Here is an 18,070-nt window from a genome sequence, read left to right as displayed (position 1 = left end):
TATTGCTGTCTCTCAGCAGGTATAATATTTCCAAATGAAATGAATATAAAACTCACTGTGCTGACAATGTGAGAAAATAAAAAAGGACAAGATTCTGTAAGAACATGAAAGAAAAGAGTGTGAAACCAACTACTTAAATGAAAGAGGTGACATTTTATTTGAAAGAGCTTGAGCTTGAATTACACAAAGAAATTTCCCAATGTTAAAAACAACACTGATAGCAGAGAAAGAAGTTTGAACCAAAGGCATATCAGTGTGCTGAGCATGGAGAGGGAATCATTTATCCTTCTTGTGCCTGTAGAATCCTCATAAATTGTTTCAGCACCATTCAGGGTGATGGCAATTATTAGGGGGGAAAACAGGAGGATTTCATTTCAATTGCTTTTAGTTTGAGAAAGTTTTATACTGCTGTAACAATAGATTTTTGGCAAAACAGAGTATATCTCATGTTTATTTCCTCACATCAGTGAAAATTGGTCATAGGATTGAGAGGTAGTTGCAATTTGTTGGCCAATAAAAAGTTGGTCTATGAGCTCATATTTTATTAATAATCCAGGTGCACACAAGCCAGACAGCAAAAGCACCAAGGGCTCGGGTTCAGGTATGGAGTGGATGTGGGCATTGGGCAGTATCATGGAGGCTCTTTACACACCGCATTCTTTTTGTTCATGCAAAACAGAATGTATTGATTTGTTATTGATGGAGACTCTCTACACAATCTTCAAAATCAATTTCTTGTTGCTTTCCCTGGGCTTCTCTTCTGTGAAGAGAGACAGACAACATTAGACAGCGAAAACTTTCCCAGGTCTCAATGATGACACACCTTATCTTTTCAGGCAAAAGCAGGAGTTTGGTTCTTTGGACACTTAAAATCCAAAAAAATGACCAAATATCACCTCATATCTGATAGCAGTCATTTGATCAACCTCACATAACAGTAGGAAAAACTGAGACATTAAAAAGAAATGATCAGGGACAGATGCCTTAAGAGGAAAGCACAGTCCTCACCTCCCTGACAGCACCTCTGATTGGACAGACCTGTGGGGGGGGGTTCTTGTCTATGTGCCATAATCTCCTTATCTATTGATATCAGCATGAATCTGGAAACAGCTTGGTGCATTTGGATAATGACATTTTTGCTGTGCCTCAGTTTTCACATTGTAGAATATTCGTTGTGTGAACACATTAAGGAAGGTTGCATACAACTCATGTAGCATGTATTATGTCATTGCTCTAGTGAGTGAAACTATTTTTCTTCCCAGTATTGAGCATTCCTATTTACTTTTATACAACACTCAAGCATTTATTCTACATTATTCTCTATGCTCAGACCTTAGAAAATTTCATGGGTGATAGAAATGAACCAGATTATTTTCTTACTTTTTAATATTTCAGTGCAAAGGTGGATGAACATACACTAAGGCACCTCATAATAGAAGCCATGATGAAGGTGGGAGTAGACTGTGGACATGATAGAATTAAATAAAAACTTATTTTTCTCTGGTAAATAAATGGAGAAAGAGAGAAAAATCAGACCACAGAGGACAGATTCAACAGTCATTTGACCTTAAAGCTGGGCATAGTAGTGCACACCTGTAATCCCAGCACCAAGAGGCTGAGGTAGAAGGTCAGCACCAAGAGGCTGAGGTAGAAGGTCAACACTCAAAAAACAATAGCCTTCTTGTACACAAATAACAGACTCACTAAGAGAGAAATTAGAGAAACAATTCCTTTCACAATAGCATCCAAAAAAATGAAATTTCTAGGAATCAATCTATCAAAGGAAGCAAAAGACCTCTACACTGAAAACTACAGCACTCTGAAAAAAGGGATCAAAGAGAATATAAGAAAATGGAAAGATATCCATTGTTCCTGGGTAGGAGGAACCAATATAGTGAAAATGGCCATACTTGCAAAACTGCTATACAGATTCAATGCAATCCTGATTGAAATCCCAACTGTAGGGGACAGGGGAAGGGGACATTACCAGAACCTCTGCAGTGAGTCCTGGTCTCCTGCGAGCCACGGCAGCACACGGTGAATTACAGGAAAGGTAGAAAAATGAGACTGAGAAGAAGCTGAGCTCTGGGTCTGATCAGTGCTGCTCTGGGCAGCAAAGACAAAGCCCCCAGCTTACCACACCTTTTATTCAGTACATCAGGAGAAACAAATGTAACAAATGACTTGCAGAGAGTTCAATAATTCACACTGGGATAAACAAGGTGTAACGGAAGGCTTGCAGAGAGTTCGGTACATCTCCGGCAAACAAGATGTTAATCAGTCCAAGAACAATGAGGAACTGAGCAGATGTTTGTTCTCCCAGGATGTTTCTTGTCCTGGAGAATCACAGCATCACTGGATCACTGAAGTCTCAGTTGTGACTGGAGGCCAAACTGGAGTTATTCTGTAGCTGGGCTGTAGGCAAGAGAACTAGGCTAACCAAATGATTTATCCCTAGAATTATGTAGCATTGCTCCCAACACCAACAGTATATTTCAAAGAACTAGAGAAAACTATCCAAAAATTCTTTTGGAACCAGAAGAGAACTAGAATAGCTAAAACAATTCTAGGCAACAGAGACATGACAGGGGGTGTCATAATCCCTAACTTGAAACTATACTACAAAGCTACTGTGATTAAAAACAGCATGGTACTGGCAAATAAACAGACCCCAGGATCAGTGGAATAGATTAGAAGATGCAGAAACAACTCCAGACATACTCAGCCACCTCATCTTTGACAAAGGAGCCAACCACCCTCTTTGGAGGAAAGATAGCCTCTTCAATAAATGGTGTTGGGAAAACTGGATTTCAACCTCCCAAAGATTAAAACTAGATCTATATCTATCACTGTGCACTAAACTCAGATCAAAATGGATTAAAGATCTAAATATTAAAACAGAAACACTAAACCTGCTGGAAGATAAGTTAGGTAGAACTCTTGAAGACATTGGCACAGGAAAACACTTTATGAACAAATCCTCAGTAGCAGGGGAACTTGCACAAAGAATCAACAACTGGGATCTCATCTTATTAAAAAGCTTCTGCACTGCAAGAGAAACCACCAACAGAACTAGCAGACAACCTACAATGTGGGAAAAATTTTTACCAGCTGTTCCTCAGACAAAGGTCTACTATCTAGAATGTATAAAGAACTCAAAACAATCAGACCCTCAAAATATAAAGACCTGATTCAAAACTGGGCATCTGAAATGAACAGACATTTCTCAGACAAACAAGTAAAACCAGCAAATGAATATATTAAAAAATGTTCAACATCATTGGTCATTCAAGAGATGCAGATGAAAACAACACTGAGATTCCACTTCACCTCAGAAAGAATGCCTGCTATCAAGAAATCAACCAGTAACAAATGCTGGCAGGGGTGTGGAGAGAAAGGAACCCTTCTCCATTGTTGGTGGGAGTGAAGACTGGTACAACCACTGTGGCAGAGATACCTCAAAAAACTAGGACTAGAGGTCCCATTTGACCCTGCTATTCAGCTGCTGGGTATCTTTCCAAAAGAATTAAAAGAATCATACCACAGCAACATATGCACACCCATGTTTATAGTAGCACAGTTTGAAATGGCTAAAACTTAGAAACAACCCAAATGCCCATCCACTGGATAAAGAAGATGTGGTTTTTCTATAAAATGAAGTACTACTCAGCCATAAAGAATGAGTAACTAGAGACATTTATAGCTAAATGGATGCACATTGAGGCCATACTCTTAAGTGAAATAAACAGGACACACGTGTAAATACCGAATAGTTTCTCTGGTGTGAAAAACTAAAAGTGTAAATAAGGTTCAAATGGTATAATTGATAATGTGAAATAGGAAGAAAAAGTCTAAAGGAGTGGGGGAAGTGGGAAGGGTAGGGGAAAGGAAACAAGGGAAAAGGAAAAATATGAGAAAATTAAAAAATGGAAACAAAGTCTCTATAAATGGGGAAGGGTGAAGGGGTTGAATGGAGGGCAGGGAAATGGGGAAAAATAAGAACCAAGATACATCATGTAAAGGTACAAGACCTCAATGATGAATGTAACTGTATTTTATACCTAAAATGTACCAATAAACTTAACGGGAAAAAAATCGATTCATAGGACCTCAGCCTGAGAAAGATCAAAAAGGGACAGAGAAGAATAGAATTACAGACAAATGCTTCAGTAAAGAGTACTGAAAGACATGTTAAAGGTCATAGAATTGAGTCTAGTCCTTGTCTTCCCAAGTATACTTTACATGATATTACACTTCCTGAAATATTATTGTATAAAAATTTTTATGCCTACCAAAGTCTTAACAAAGATGCCACAATAAACAAAGCTGATATTGCATTCTATTCACATCTGGTAAAAATGAACTTCAGTGTTTAAAGCTCTGCAGAGCCACTCACTAGACAAGACTTTTTGATAATGAGTAAAACACTTCTACCCAGTGTACCTAGGGTCTTTCTTTTCTTTTCTTTTTTTGTTGCAGGGATTGAACTTGGGACCTTGTGCTTGGGAGGCAGGTGGCGGAACCACTGAGCTAAATCCTGGAGCCTACCTTGAGTCTTTCATGCAACCATTTCATCATTGTTATGAATGTTTTTTATGATGTAACAAGAAACATTTATATTAAATAAACACATGATGGATAACAAAAGATTGAATCCTACTTAGGTCACCTATAATAAAGCAATAAATGGAGACTGGCATTGAGGTTTCTGTGTCTAGGGGTATATACTGTGGACTTCCTCCTGGCTAAAGTGAGGTTTCAAATCAGTAATCCAGTGTGAGATTCAATATACCCTTTAAACTTCCTATTGTTTGAACTGAATATCTAGTGATACAGAGTTGAGATAAAGGATCCTTATAAGGTGATGGGCACATGAGTGTTTTGCTCTAATGAATGGAATGATGTTATTAGTATGAAAGTGACAAACTTATGAGTGAAGTAGGCTTGTCACTTGTTACTTGGCATTCAATAATGTGCCATGCAGCACAAAGGGTTTTACAGTACCAGATTTTTGTGCCATGCTCTTAGACTTTCCAGCCTCAAAATTTGTATTTTATTTCTTTACTAATTTTGCTATATGTGACATTCTGACATAGGAATGGATAATAAACTGGAGAACTCATATCTTGAGTTGAATAAGAAAGCAATGATTCCCATTCAAGGTGTCCAAGGAAGCAACCCCTTAGGAGTGGGAACATGATAGCAGGTTGAAGTTGAGTACACAGAAACCATTTAGGGAGGGATAATATATATAAAAATTAAGTCTCCATGTTGGATAGATAGCCCACTGCAGAGACTGAATACCCATTTTGGAGACAAACATACATTTCAGTCTACCACTAGCTATGAGGACTTGGGACATTATTCAATTTCCCCACCTTTAGCTGCTTCATCAAGAAAAGCAGGGCCAATCAGAAAGCACCTCCCAAAGTCCTTATGATGATTTAGGAATCTAATATGCAGGCAAGGTCCTGTGTGTTGGAAGCACTCACTTTCCCTGTGTATGATTACAGGGCATTGGATGAAGGCTTAAAACTTTGACACTGTTGTTAGAGGAATAATTCTGATATTCAGCATAGATACTTAAAACCAAGCCATAAGCATGCAGAAGAGCCACAGAAGTGAAAAATGTCCCATAAAATCTCATGGGTTTTGTTGATTTTGACAGAGGAGGAGATCAATGAGTACAAACTACACTAAAGAGTGAAATGTTGGGTAAAGGTAAAAAATGACATGACTAAGGTGTATTACTTCTAGAATATAAAGCTCCTTAATGGATTTGGGTTTGAAACCAATCAGAAATAAGAGGTAAGTGAAGTGTCATGGCCGTGTTGAAATCCATCTCCACTTTTGGAAAAGAAATGGAAAGAGGGGAATGGAATTGCATTTGGAAGTATATTGCAGTGTGCTGACTCTTAGGTTGATACTTGCCATTATCTACTGTGCAGATTCTATGCATTTCCTTTGATAACTTCTTGAACTGTCTCTTAAATATTCTTTTTCTCTCCTGTATGCAATTTTTGTCTATGGTTCTGGGGCTGTAGCTCCTCAAAAAAAAAAAAAAAAAGTAGGGACTGATAAGGATAAAAATCATTTTGTGAGCATGGAAAAGATCTCTTCTTGTGTCATTTAACTTTTACGTTTTCTTTGCAGGATCTCAAAATTAAAGGTGGTCAACCCTTGGTGAAGTACGAAACTTGCCTAATGGAGTTAGAATGCTTGTTTTTCTTTCATCTTTACTGTTTTGCAGAATATTGCTGTCATTTAACTCTAATTTCTTCATTAACACAATAATTGTGTTCACTTGGGGGGCATATATTCATTTTCTTGGCTGAAAATAAATAGATTGAGATAGTGTGAAGATCCTATGAAGCCTGCTGCCTCGTTCCCAAATAGTGACCTGTCAAACACCCTACTCTCCCTCCATTCCATTTTGTCCTGTCCTGGCCTGCACTCATGATGTTTTTTTACATCGGGGATTGATTCTTCCATAGGACACTAACTGTGGAAACTTCTGAGCACAGAAGTGACTCCATTTTCAGGAAGAGCACACTAAATCCTTTAAGAAAGCAGGGGCATCCCTGGAAAGCCAGGAGTAAAATGCTTAAATACAATTATTGTTGGGCGAGGTGAGGTTGACGTCTTGGGAAAGAGCCTGGTCCGGAAGTTCCTGGGTTATAATCTATCATTTGAACTCTATCCATGCACGCAGTTTATTTCTCTTCTCATTCTTGACTCAGAGGGAGGGCAATGGAACAGGAGCCAATCAGCGATAAAGAGGCGGGCTGTATGAACTGTCCAATCAGGTGGGCCAATGTAGGAGGGTTCTTCCGGTGTCATGGCGCTAAAGTTCGTGCTCTGAGCATATTGCTAAGAGCCCCCTGGTTTGCTTGGCCACCTTCTGTGACTTTTACTGGTTGAGCGCTGCATAGGAAGGACTCCAGGAGAGCCTGAAGCCACGCAATGGTGATGTTGTGGGACAGAAGCCGGGGATGGGATGGAATCGGGACGAGGTCTGAAAAGAGGTGGCCAGGACCAGCTTCGGGGAACTACAGCCTCCCTGCTTAGCCTCAGCAGACCCTGAGGTTCTCCTGGTCTTTGGTGCTTTTGTCCCCTTTTCCCTGTGCTGGGTGAGGGTTATTTCCGGGTTCCCTGCATCCTGTCCCTACTGTGACAGTCCCTCCTCGCAGTGCCGTCTTGGGTGGCCCCAGTCACAGCCTCATCTACACCAGTCTGGGGAGATACAGAGGGGGTGTTAGGGAGACCCTGTTTCAGGTATGGGTTGGAGCTGGGTGCAGCTGTGGTGAGCTAGATCCTTTTAGTAGCAGACCTGGAAGATCCGACCTTTATAAATGTCGCCAATGCCAGCTCTCATACCCACACCTCATCCCTTCAGACCACTGCCTTTTTATATTCACAGTGAATTCCAAAATTTCCAATGTTTCCCCATATTGCCAAACTCATAATAGGTGTTAATAAGGGCCATGAAAATCCAAAGAAAGGTTTAACATTGCAGGTGATGCCCTGCATTGATGTTTGTATTTCTAGTGTGGCAGTTTATGCAAAGGTAGATATATTCAGAGAAATTTTAAATACATTTATGCATGTTAATATTGCTTTGCTGAAGCTCTTTGCTTATTTGATATTAAATAATGCTGTTGTAAATGAAGAATTCTGTTATGGCATCATTTAATAAATTTTAGTGCCTTAGGGTTAAAAAAAAAAAACCCAGAACATTGCAGGTGATATAACTCAGGGGTGGAGTAGTTGCCATCCATGTGGTGAACTCTGTGTTCCCTACTCGGCCACCCAAACAATTATCACCTTAGTTTATTTATGTCAGACCTCTACTCACAATGATAAAGAACAGAGTTGGTGGTCTCACAACATTGTGGAATGAGGTCATGAACCAAAAAGAAGGTTTAGAATTTTTATTGGAATGAAGAATAACTCCCTGGGGCCGGGGATTTAGCTCAGTGGTTCCGCTACCTGCCTCGAAAGTGGAAGGTCCTCAGTTCAATCCTCAGTACCAAAAAAAAAAAAAGAATAGCTCCTTGATTCCTTTGAAGCATCCTGAGTGAGTGGCCATGTGGCTGCTCAATCCAGAGCTAATTATAGATAATCAGAGCACAGTAATTGCTCAGTTGTTTCACAGGTGACTCTGTGTATTTAAAATGACCATTTGGAACTTGGGCTCTTTTTCTTATAATGTAAATTTTACAGAAAACAGATTTTAGAGAAAAACTAGTTATTTCCCACTTTAAGTTCCTGGAAACTTAGGAGCTTAGTAGGAATTGGCTGCAACTCCTTGTAGTAGGCAGGGGCTGCATTCCATGTTACTTGAGGAAGTTCATTCTGGGTCCACTGTCTGTAGTTCACTATTCTTATTTTAATTCTTATCAATATGGCTTCCTTCCCAACTATCTGAGGCCATTTTCCCTAGCTAGGTGCCTTACTCACAAGGTAACTAACTTTACAATTAGTCTGTTTAAATGAGGCCTTCAAAAAGTTTAGAATGCTGAGAAAAATGGAAGGGTTGTTAATGTATTACCAAGGGAGAGGAAGGGGTTCTTGCTAAGGATAACTTTCTGAAAGGGCTGCCTGTTAAACCCAAACTGAGAAACACATTGAATTAGGTTATCTACATGGACATGCACATGTGATATTAGTAGTGGTGGAAAGGGGTCTCTTATCTCTAAAATAGTTGCTATAGTTCTTGGACTGTTTCTACAGATTGTTTTAAGTTTGAAATGTTATTGAAATGAACTTTGTATAAAACAAGCACTGAAGTAGAGGTAAATCCCCATAGTTAAGGTCTACAGGCACATGAAGGAAGAGAAGTAAAAGGTGGTTTTTTTTTTAAAAAATAGAAGGCACAAAAGGGAGTAAAAAGGCAATGGGAGAGCAGGGCTTGTTGGAGGGAAGTGAAATCAGCAACTACAACTGTGAACTCTTCTGCTGAGGTCAGATGGTTCTTAGTGTGACAGTAATTGAAGAATGTGTGCTGCTTCTCCAAAGCAGCCCAGCCAGGAGATAGTATGAGTACTGTTTTGAAAAGGGAAGACTACGCTGGGGTGTTTTTTTGGTTTATATGTGGGTTTGTTTGTTTTGCTGACTTTTTTGTTGTCGTTTTTGGTATTATAAAGAGGTCCCCCACTCTCGTCGTACCCTGGCTTACATTACCATAACAAGGGAATAGGATCAGACTTTTCCATGATGACACAGGGCTGAGCAGTTTGAACACAAGACACCAAGCATGTGCAAAGCTAAAGAGAAAACATTTGATTCCTAGTCTAATTTATGCTGATTCTGGGAACTCTTCTAGCTGCTTTAACCTTAGGTCAATATCTGCCTTTCTATACTGGGTTGTTCACTCCTATAATTCCACTTCCTCTTCCATTACTTTAATGGGCTGAAGACAGGCATGTCCAGCACTCTTATTTCTAAGATACTTTCCCTTGTGTACTAATTGTTTTCTCTCTAGGTAAAAAGATGACCATGAGCCTTTGTTTTCTGTTCCATAAGTGACATGAGACTGCAATTCCTGAAATCCCCCTAAGTGTCCCCTGGTTCCCCATGTTGGCATCCTGAAGAAACCCATGGGAATGGCCTACAGAGAAAGGCACAGTTGAGATAAAGGACAGAGCTTCAGTTCAAGGCACCCCTTAGTCTGTCCTCCTATCTTCCAGTGGGTGTCACCACAGACCCAAGCAGGGGAGCCTGTTCTGGCTTTTCACACTACTGACATCTGGAAAGTAGAGCAGGTGGTGGGGACAAGAGGAGAGTGTACAAAGACAGAGTACTTGGGGTGATGTCATTCATTCTGCTTGGGTTTGGGGTGCAGAGAATTTTGGCAGCTCTTGTGGTCTTTGCCCTTTCTGGGTACCTTATCACTCAGGAGTTATATGTCCATATTGCACCTGCTAAGTTGGGGCTTTTCAGGCATTGATGATTGTACACATCAGAAAATACATGAATGTATATCACCTTTTTTTTGTTTGTTTTTATAATCATGATGTAGAGCATGAGCAAGATTTACAGCAAGGGTAGAGGTCAAGGATGTTGATCAGTGTCCCACTACACACAGGACAGTCCTTAAAAGAATGAAATATTGGACCCAAATATTACTACTGCTTTGCTTGACAGCCTTGATGCAGGTGTGTCTTCTTTCCACACTTGTGACCCTGCTTATCACTTCTGGGTTCTGCACCATAGCTTCATGTACATTATTTATGCTGGCTATAGATCCTGAAGAATGATGAGTACTGTGCATGTGCTCTACCACTGAGCTACACATCATTCTCATGTACATATATGTTGAGAGTGCCCAAATAGGGGCACGTTAGAGAATTCATCCTGTATTTCACTTGATTCACTTAATACTATTTTCCACATTTATTTGCATTGCTGTACATGTAACTCTTGACAGGGTCTCCACTGTCTGTCTCTGTCTCCAGAACAACTTAATTGGGTTTACATAGTTATATGAAAGCAGGCTTGTCTAGCTCTGTCACTGATATAAACACCACAAAGCACATTGATTTGCTGCCCTAGAGGCAGATTTGAGAAAATGCCGTAGATGCTTAAGGCTCAGGAGCCTATTTGTTTGTACGCAGAGTATGTATCCATTTAAACCTTTATGTACACCATCCACAGTCCCAGCATCAGGAAACAATAGTTCCTATTTCTCATAGCCAACCAACATTAGACTTTTTCTAATTTGATGAGTTTCATGGATTTATACAGAAATTTAATTATCTTTCCACATTTGTTTGTCCTTTATGCATCTATTAATGCATTTTTTTCATTTTCTGTGTAAGCCCTTCTATAAAATATCTGCTTATATCATATTCTCATATTTGTGATGAAGAATTTCTTTTTTTGTGGGTTTTTTGGTACTAGGGATTGAACTCGCCACCTTGTACTTGTGAGGCAGGCATGGTGCCACTGAGCTAAATCCCCGGCCCTGTGAGAAATTATTTTTGATAAAATCTTTTTTGTTCTAGGTATTTATCATTTGTAGAGAATCAACATTCCTTCTCATAATATTTCCATCTGCATGTTAATTTTATAAAGTGTTTTCTTTCCTGAACGGAAATCCTAAGTTACTTTTTGTATCTTCAAAGTTACTTTAACATTTGTGGCTTTACAATTTCATTTTTGAAGATTTCCTCACTCCTAGATTTTGTTTTCTTTTGGTTTTTTGGTTTTTTGAGACAAGGTCTCACTATGTAGGTTAGGCTGACCTCGAACTCACAGCAATCCTTCTGCCTCAGCCTCCCAAGTGTTGGGGTTACAGATGTGTACCACTGCACCTGCCCCAGATTTTCTTATACAGTGCTTTTGTTTGTATTTTACTTTCATATTTTATATATACAAATATATATTTTTATTAGTTTTATTGGTACATTTTAGGTATACAATATAGTGACATTCATCTTTGGAAATTTGCACCTTTACATAATCTCTCTTGGTTCTTATTTCTCCCCCTTCCCCTGCCCTCCCTTCAACACCTCCATCCCTTCCTATTAACAAAGACTTTGTTTCCATTTTTTCATTTTCTCATATTAATTCCCTTCCCTTCTTTTATATATATTTTTAATCTACCTAGAGGGCACATTTGAATGTTTGTGATGCAAAAATCAGATCACTTCAAATATAAAACGAGCAATTTACCAACATAAAAGAGTGATGAATCACATTTTACTCTTGATTTTTACTGCCAGCCTTATCAAGTCTGTTTGCTTAAAGCAAATGTATTTCTTGGTACTTCTTATAAATTTAGCGTGTCTATATGTTGGCTGAGTTTCAGGTTTAAGTGACTGGAACTGTACAGCATGTCCCAAGGAGTAGGAAATTATATATCTCTCTCCTTTACTTTTTTTTTGGAGATTTGATAAATACAGCACTGTCTTTTGTTTTTCAGAAGAAATTCTAATAGATGTTTGTTAAATTTAGTTGTTTTACTGATATTATATAGTTGTATTAAGTATATAATTTAAAGAATTCCTAGCATAATGCATCATCAAATCTGAGTCTGTACATTATTCTCCTGACATTCAGATTGTAAGACTGAGGGCCTTACCAAATGCTCCAAGGAGCTGACTGCAGTAAAGGACACCCAGGAGGGAACACACCGGACAAGTTGGAAAGCAAAACAGACCTTTATTAGTCTGGCCAGACGGCACCCTCCAAGCAAACAAGCTTAGAGAGGCAACTGGCTCAGAGTCCGAGGCTTTTTTATAGGGGTTGCAAGGGGAAGTTAGCAAGCAGAGATTACAAAAGCGAGATGCTGACGGTTAGGGGATTTAGATAGTATGTTCCAGTACATTTAGATAGTAGATAGCATGTTCCAGTACATTTAGGTAGTAGATAGCATGTTCCAGTACATTTCCTGTTTATGGGGAGTTGGGTAATTTCATAGAATACTGTGCATTCCATGAACCTTTGTTTTTCTTCCCAGAAATGACATCACATGGTTTATTCAGAAGGGGAGGGGAAATATCGAGTGAGGCAACATGGAGTAACCTTTATTCAATCTCATATAGTCCCACAAGATCATCTTCTCCAACTTTATGTATGATTTTTCTCCTTGGAGATGTAGACTTTTAAAGAATTTCCTGATATAGTATACAATAATTTTTAAATAAATTTTAAACTTCGTGGAGTGTGAGATCATTTCTAGGTGTCATAAGGTCCTTGCTGTACAGTGATAGGAGGCATTTTCATTAAGAAAACAACATATTGGCAGAGACTGAGTGAGGAAGCAGATGGGGACATCTAGTTGATTCCTTTCAAGGCAGATTTCAGAAGTATTTGCAAAAATTGTAAACAAGTTCATCTTCTACTTAAATGTATTTTTGACAATGTAGTTTTTTTCCCTAAAATGTTCATTATATCCACATAGTATAGGGACATTCCTACACTTTTGATTCTATTAATAAATTAATTTTCCTATTTTCACTGATAGGTAAACACTGGTTCTTAAACAACGAGCTTTTAGAATATTTACTTATAATTTGTGTTCTGATTGTGTCTCATGTAGCTTCATTGTATCAGGATAGTTTTAAGGAGTTTTGAAACTAGGAGATACACTATGACTTTTTCCAGTTGATCTTGCTTTGGGAATATAGTCTTCCTGTTACTGTTTTAAATTTTACATCAGCATAGAGATTTTATCTTTAATTTCAATCCTTTTGTTGTTTTTTCTCAGTCTTGTCTGTATGTCCTGTGTTAACACATGAATTTTTGTTTCATGTAACAGAATAGTGGAGACAGTGAATATCCTTGACTTATTTCTGATTTTGAAATAATTCGTGTACTGCATCTCCATTCATTGTAACATTGGCTAGTTTTATGGTACATGTGCTTTATCAAGTTATCAATCACATTATGGTATTTTTCTTCTTTAAAAGCCTTTAAGCAATAACAAAAATTGAGTTTTAGAAAATATTATGTCAAGATTCAAATAATCATATCAGTTCTTTGTTGTTGTTTTTTTGTGATGAGTTTCCATAGCTTTATGAGGCTGAGCCATCCTTTGATAAGGTGAACAGATACAACTTCATTATCATATAGTCACTTTTTTCTTGTGTGTGGTGCTTAGATAAACCTTCATCATGCAGGGTAGGGACCCATGCTACCACTTAGCTACAGGCAAAGATTAGAAGTTATTTTCTAATACACCGTCGTTATATTTTGCTAGGTAAAGTTTTATCCTGGATTTGATAATCTGCATGCATTTGTGTAATGGGCCCATGTTTGACTTTTCTTATAAAGATGTCCAGATTTAGATAAAGATTGCATTACCCTGGTGACATAAGCTGCAGAGATTTCTTTCTCCTTTTTTTTTTTGTACTAGGGATCAAACTCGGGTCCTTGCGCTTGCAAGGCAGGTGGTGGAAACACTGAGCTAAATCCTTGGCCCTCTTTCTCCTTTTTTGATTACAAACATTTGAGACCATGCCGAGCTGAGTACACCATATTTATTATAATGTTCACATTTGAATATGTTTGCTATACATAATAAATATATTTATCTTGAGAAATTGGTACATATACAGATGGCATCTTGATCAATGTCTGAAAAGTTTCAATAAATCACTTGAAAACCACTAAGAGATGAGTTTATGAAAGAAAGGGTTTTTTTAATTGTCACTGTGGTTGTTTGCCTACTTATTTCTCTATCTGCCTCTTCTGTTGGCAAATTTGTAATTTTATACATTTCTGTGAATTTTTCCACTAAAATTCATTAAATGAAAATTATGTTATACTTTATATTTCTGTAAAATAACCTGTTTTAATTTAAAAGGTGCAATGGTATACATCTATAATGCCAGCATTCCGGGGCTAATACAAGAGGATTAAGAGTTGATAGCCATCATGGGTCACATGGTGAGACCCTTTCTCAGAAACTAATATGTCTATTCTTATTTTTTTTCCTCATTTTCATAGTGTGTTTTCCTGTTGCCTATTATTCCATCTTATCTTTTCATAAATATATATGTTTTTTTTTGTTTGTTTTTTGAGACAGGGTCTCAACATGGAGTCCAGGCTGACATTGAACTCACTGTGTAGCCCAGGCTGGCCTTGAGCTTGTAGCAATCCTCCTGGCTCAACCTCCAAAATGCTGAGAGTACAGGCATACACCGCCATACCTGCCTTTTTTCCTCTATATTGATTCCTGGTTCATAAATAATTCATTGTTTTTGATCAATTGTTTTGCTAAGTATAGTTCCTAAAAGATACATAACTGAAAGTGGATTTCTTTCCAAATATTAATATTATATCCTAAAATCATTACTTATGTCTATATATTTCTAAATTTATTCATGACTTTCTATTGAAACTGTTTATTTAATAATGTATTTTGCAGCTAGGCATGGTGACTCATGCTTGAAATCCCAGCACTTGGGACAAAGATGTAGGAGGATTGGTACAAGTTTGAGGCCAGCCTGGGCTACCTATTGAGTTCAAGACCAGCCTAAACTACATAATGAGACACTGTCTAAATAATGAAAAATGTATTTTGCATCAAAACCACGAGTAAACTAATAATGTAGTTTAGTGGTAAACTGCATGCTCAGTGTGACTGAGGTCCAGTATTCCATTCCTCCAGTGAGAAATGAAAGCAAATTGAAATTGTGAAGCTATTCCTCCCATTTTTGTAGTACTTTTGTATTACAGTCTGCATAATATTTATACTTTGTAATTGAAGAAAAATTTCTTATGTCCTAATAGAATTTTTATAAATGTCTATATTTTGGAAAAACATTTATTTCTTGTTTTATACACAGTGTGAGTACATCTAATATCTATTGTCTGAATATTTTTAAGTGCGTTAGAATTAAGTTTTTAATTTCATTTATGATGGATAATAAATTTGCCACCAAAACTATCTATATATGTATATTGATTGAGGTAGGTCTATTTCTATCTGAGTGAAGATGTGCTAATTACCACTTGAATTTCAGGGAAATTTTATAAGATATTTGTAATTCTGTGCTAGTTTTATACCAATACAATCTCCTGCTAAATTGGTCATTCTGACCTTTAAATTGTGGTCCCCTTGCTTTAGTCTCCCGAGAAGCTGAGTTTGCAAGTATATAGTATTTCCCTTTTATTTTTTTATGGTACCTGGGATGGAACTCAGGATCTTGTGCTTGGAAGGCAGGCACAGTGCTGCTGAAATATATCCCCAGCCCCTCCTCCCTTAATTTTTTATTTGATAGGAAATAAGATCTGGATTGAATACTGAATATGCAGATTAAAATAAAATATTGAAGCAGTCAATGAAAACATGAATAATCTCATAAAATACATTTTGTTAAGTACCCAAATCAAATATGTGTTTCCTAAACATGCTCATTATGAGAAGTATTACACCCTGATCACCCAGGCCTGTTTGCAGTGCTCCAAATGCATGCCCTTTTTTACAGTCAGTGTTGACAAAACCCAGTTAACTGTTCAACTTTGGCTTAAGAACTTAATGTATTGATCTCACTGTTAGCTTTCACTACAATGAATGTTAAGGCTATTATAACTGAATAGATGAGAAAAAAAGTGTAATGCCTAGCAAATTGGTTATTATCATAGAGTTATTAAGTTGCTGTTTGGTCTGAGCCACAACTTAAATTTCACCATTGTGTTTGTATTCTGTTTTGGATCTCAGCAGATATAACAGTCTTCCTTGAACCTTGTCTCAGGTTATTCTTTTTGGCTTCTTGGCTTTCCCATGGCAGCTCCAGCCAACTCCCTTCCTATTGTACTTGTGATGAACCTGTTCATGCTGCAGGGGAATCTTCTTATCAGGGTACTGTCTGGAATGAATGCATACTGCTCACACCCACGTACCTCTTCTTTTCTGCTTTTCCTGTCTCTAAAATTGTGCTTAGAGTTATCATCAATGGTGGTCAACCTGTTGTGCCTCCACTTCTGTATCACTTGTGTGTCCATAGCTCACCAAATGTTCTTGTTCTTTATCCTTTGCTACATTCAATTCTTGCTCATGGGCTATGCCCACTGTCTATTTACCTATGTGTTACAATATGCATATTAGCCTCTGTGACAGTATCTACTTTGTGGCTTTATCCTGGGATGTGTTTAGTTATGGCAGTTATGGTGACATAATATATTGCCTTGTGTGAGTCTAATGTTATCCAAGATTTTCCCTGCCGCAATTTACCTCATGAGGGGGCGCTATATAGAGAAGAAATCCTACTCATCATGCATGTGGTCTCATAAGTTGTTCAGTCCTCATTGTCTTCTATGTCTTCATTTTATCTTCAGGGCCTCCTTGCTGAGGGACATCAGATTGCCTTCATCTCACTGTATTTAGCAAGCTCTCTGGCCTTTTCTTTGTCAGTTATTTCCAGCCTAAATTCTGAAATATCTAAGAGGACACTGCAGAGCCTGACATAGAAGGTCAGCAGTCCTGTCACTGTTACCCTTAGGGACAAGGATAAAAACAAGAAGAAGGCCTGTCCTATTAAAGTCTCACCTGGAAGTTTTAAGGCTCGGGCTGTAGTAACTAGGAGCACATTGGGCTCCATGTTTCTTCTTTTTCTTCTATCCATCTGTCTTCTCTACTTCTCACTCTTCCTCCCTGCCATGTTTTTTCTTTTTATTTCCTTTTCTCATTCCTTCTTTGCTTTCTTTCTCTGTCTCTTCCTTTTTTATTTTTTCCCTACTTTTATTCCTTCTTGCTTCCTTCCATTTATTGCTCTCATACCCCTTCTTCATTTGCCTCTTAAATCTCTCCCTCTTTCCTGCTTTTCTCATTTCGTTTATTATGAGCTACACTGCAAATAGTTCTCCAGATTCTTTGTACATTTATTATTAAGTAGAAATTATCTTTCATGCCGGCTTTAATAAAGTAATTTACTTACTATTTGATTCACTCACTTAAAAATATACAGTCAACAGCCTAATCCATTTGGGATATTTTATTTAGCTCCTAAAGGAACCCTGACACTTTATTTCTCCTATTTCCCCAAGGCTTATGAACTGCTAACCTACTGTTTACTTCATATATTTTCATATTCTGACCATTTTGTATAAGTTGATAATTTAACACTTTCTGTGTGTCATTTTTGCATATTTCCAAGATGAATTTATATTGTAACATTTATCAGAAAATTATTTCTTTTTATGAAGGAATAATATGGAAAATTTAAATTTTTGATTATTCTCCAATTTGTGGACATTTCATTTGTTTCTACCTTTTAGCATTTATGAACACTTAAGTTGTAAATGCCATTGTAAAGTGCATTCTAACCTGTTAACTGTACCAAGTTCATATTTCATGTCAGCAAATAATGGAACAGAGGATGCAGAAGGCAAGTTAGAAAGTTTATGAAACAGAAAAGCTCCTGAGAGCAGAAGGGAGCATGAAAGTGGGTTCCAACCAAAACTCTAGGGTTTTTTTATACAGTAAAATTGAATTGTCTAGTAGTTTTTTTATACAGTAAAATCATTTCACAGATTACGTTGGGTCAAGCTAAAATCAACCTATTGGGTTACAAGTACAGTTGCTTAGATAATATTGATCTAATACTAAAACAAGGCATGT

The 18,070-nt window shown here is 37.7% G+C and overlaps 1 protein-coding gene across 4 annotated transcripts in view; it reads left to right on the top strand.

Annotated features, from left to right (window-relative positions):
* The first annotated feature begins 6,813 nt into the window (after positions 1-6,813).
* LOC101713148 (uncharacterized) overlaps positions 6,814-18,070 on the top strand; it is a 41,833-nt gene continuing 30,576 nt past the window's right edge. For 2 of the 4 annotated variants that reach the window (XM_087203802.1, XM_087203801.1), the window contains exon 1: positions 6,814-6,966. Coding sequence is in view for 2 of the 4 variants with exons in the window: in XM_087203799.1 (XP_087059925.1) it covers positions 14,383-14,394 (12 nt within the window). In the remaining 2 variants the exon portion in view is untranslated. Of the gene's footprint in view, positions 6,967-14,311; positions 14,395-18,070 lie in introns of all 4 variants that reach the window. The other 2 variants (XM_087203799.1, XM_013069078.3) reach the window with 2 other exon arrangements.

This window comes from Heterocephalus glaber, unplaced genomic scaffold (genome assembly GCF_053883595.1).
Source record: "Heterocephalus glaber isolate CG9 unplaced genomic scaffold, H.glaber_assembly_v1.0 deba00001806, whole genome shotgun sequence".
NCBI classification, from domain to species: domain Eukaryota; kingdom Metazoa; phylum Chordata; class Mammalia; order Rodentia; family Bathyergidae; genus Heterocephalus; species Heterocephalus glaber.
Note: the sequence above shows the minus strand (reverse complement) of the source record. Positions and strands in the feature narration are given on the sequence as shown.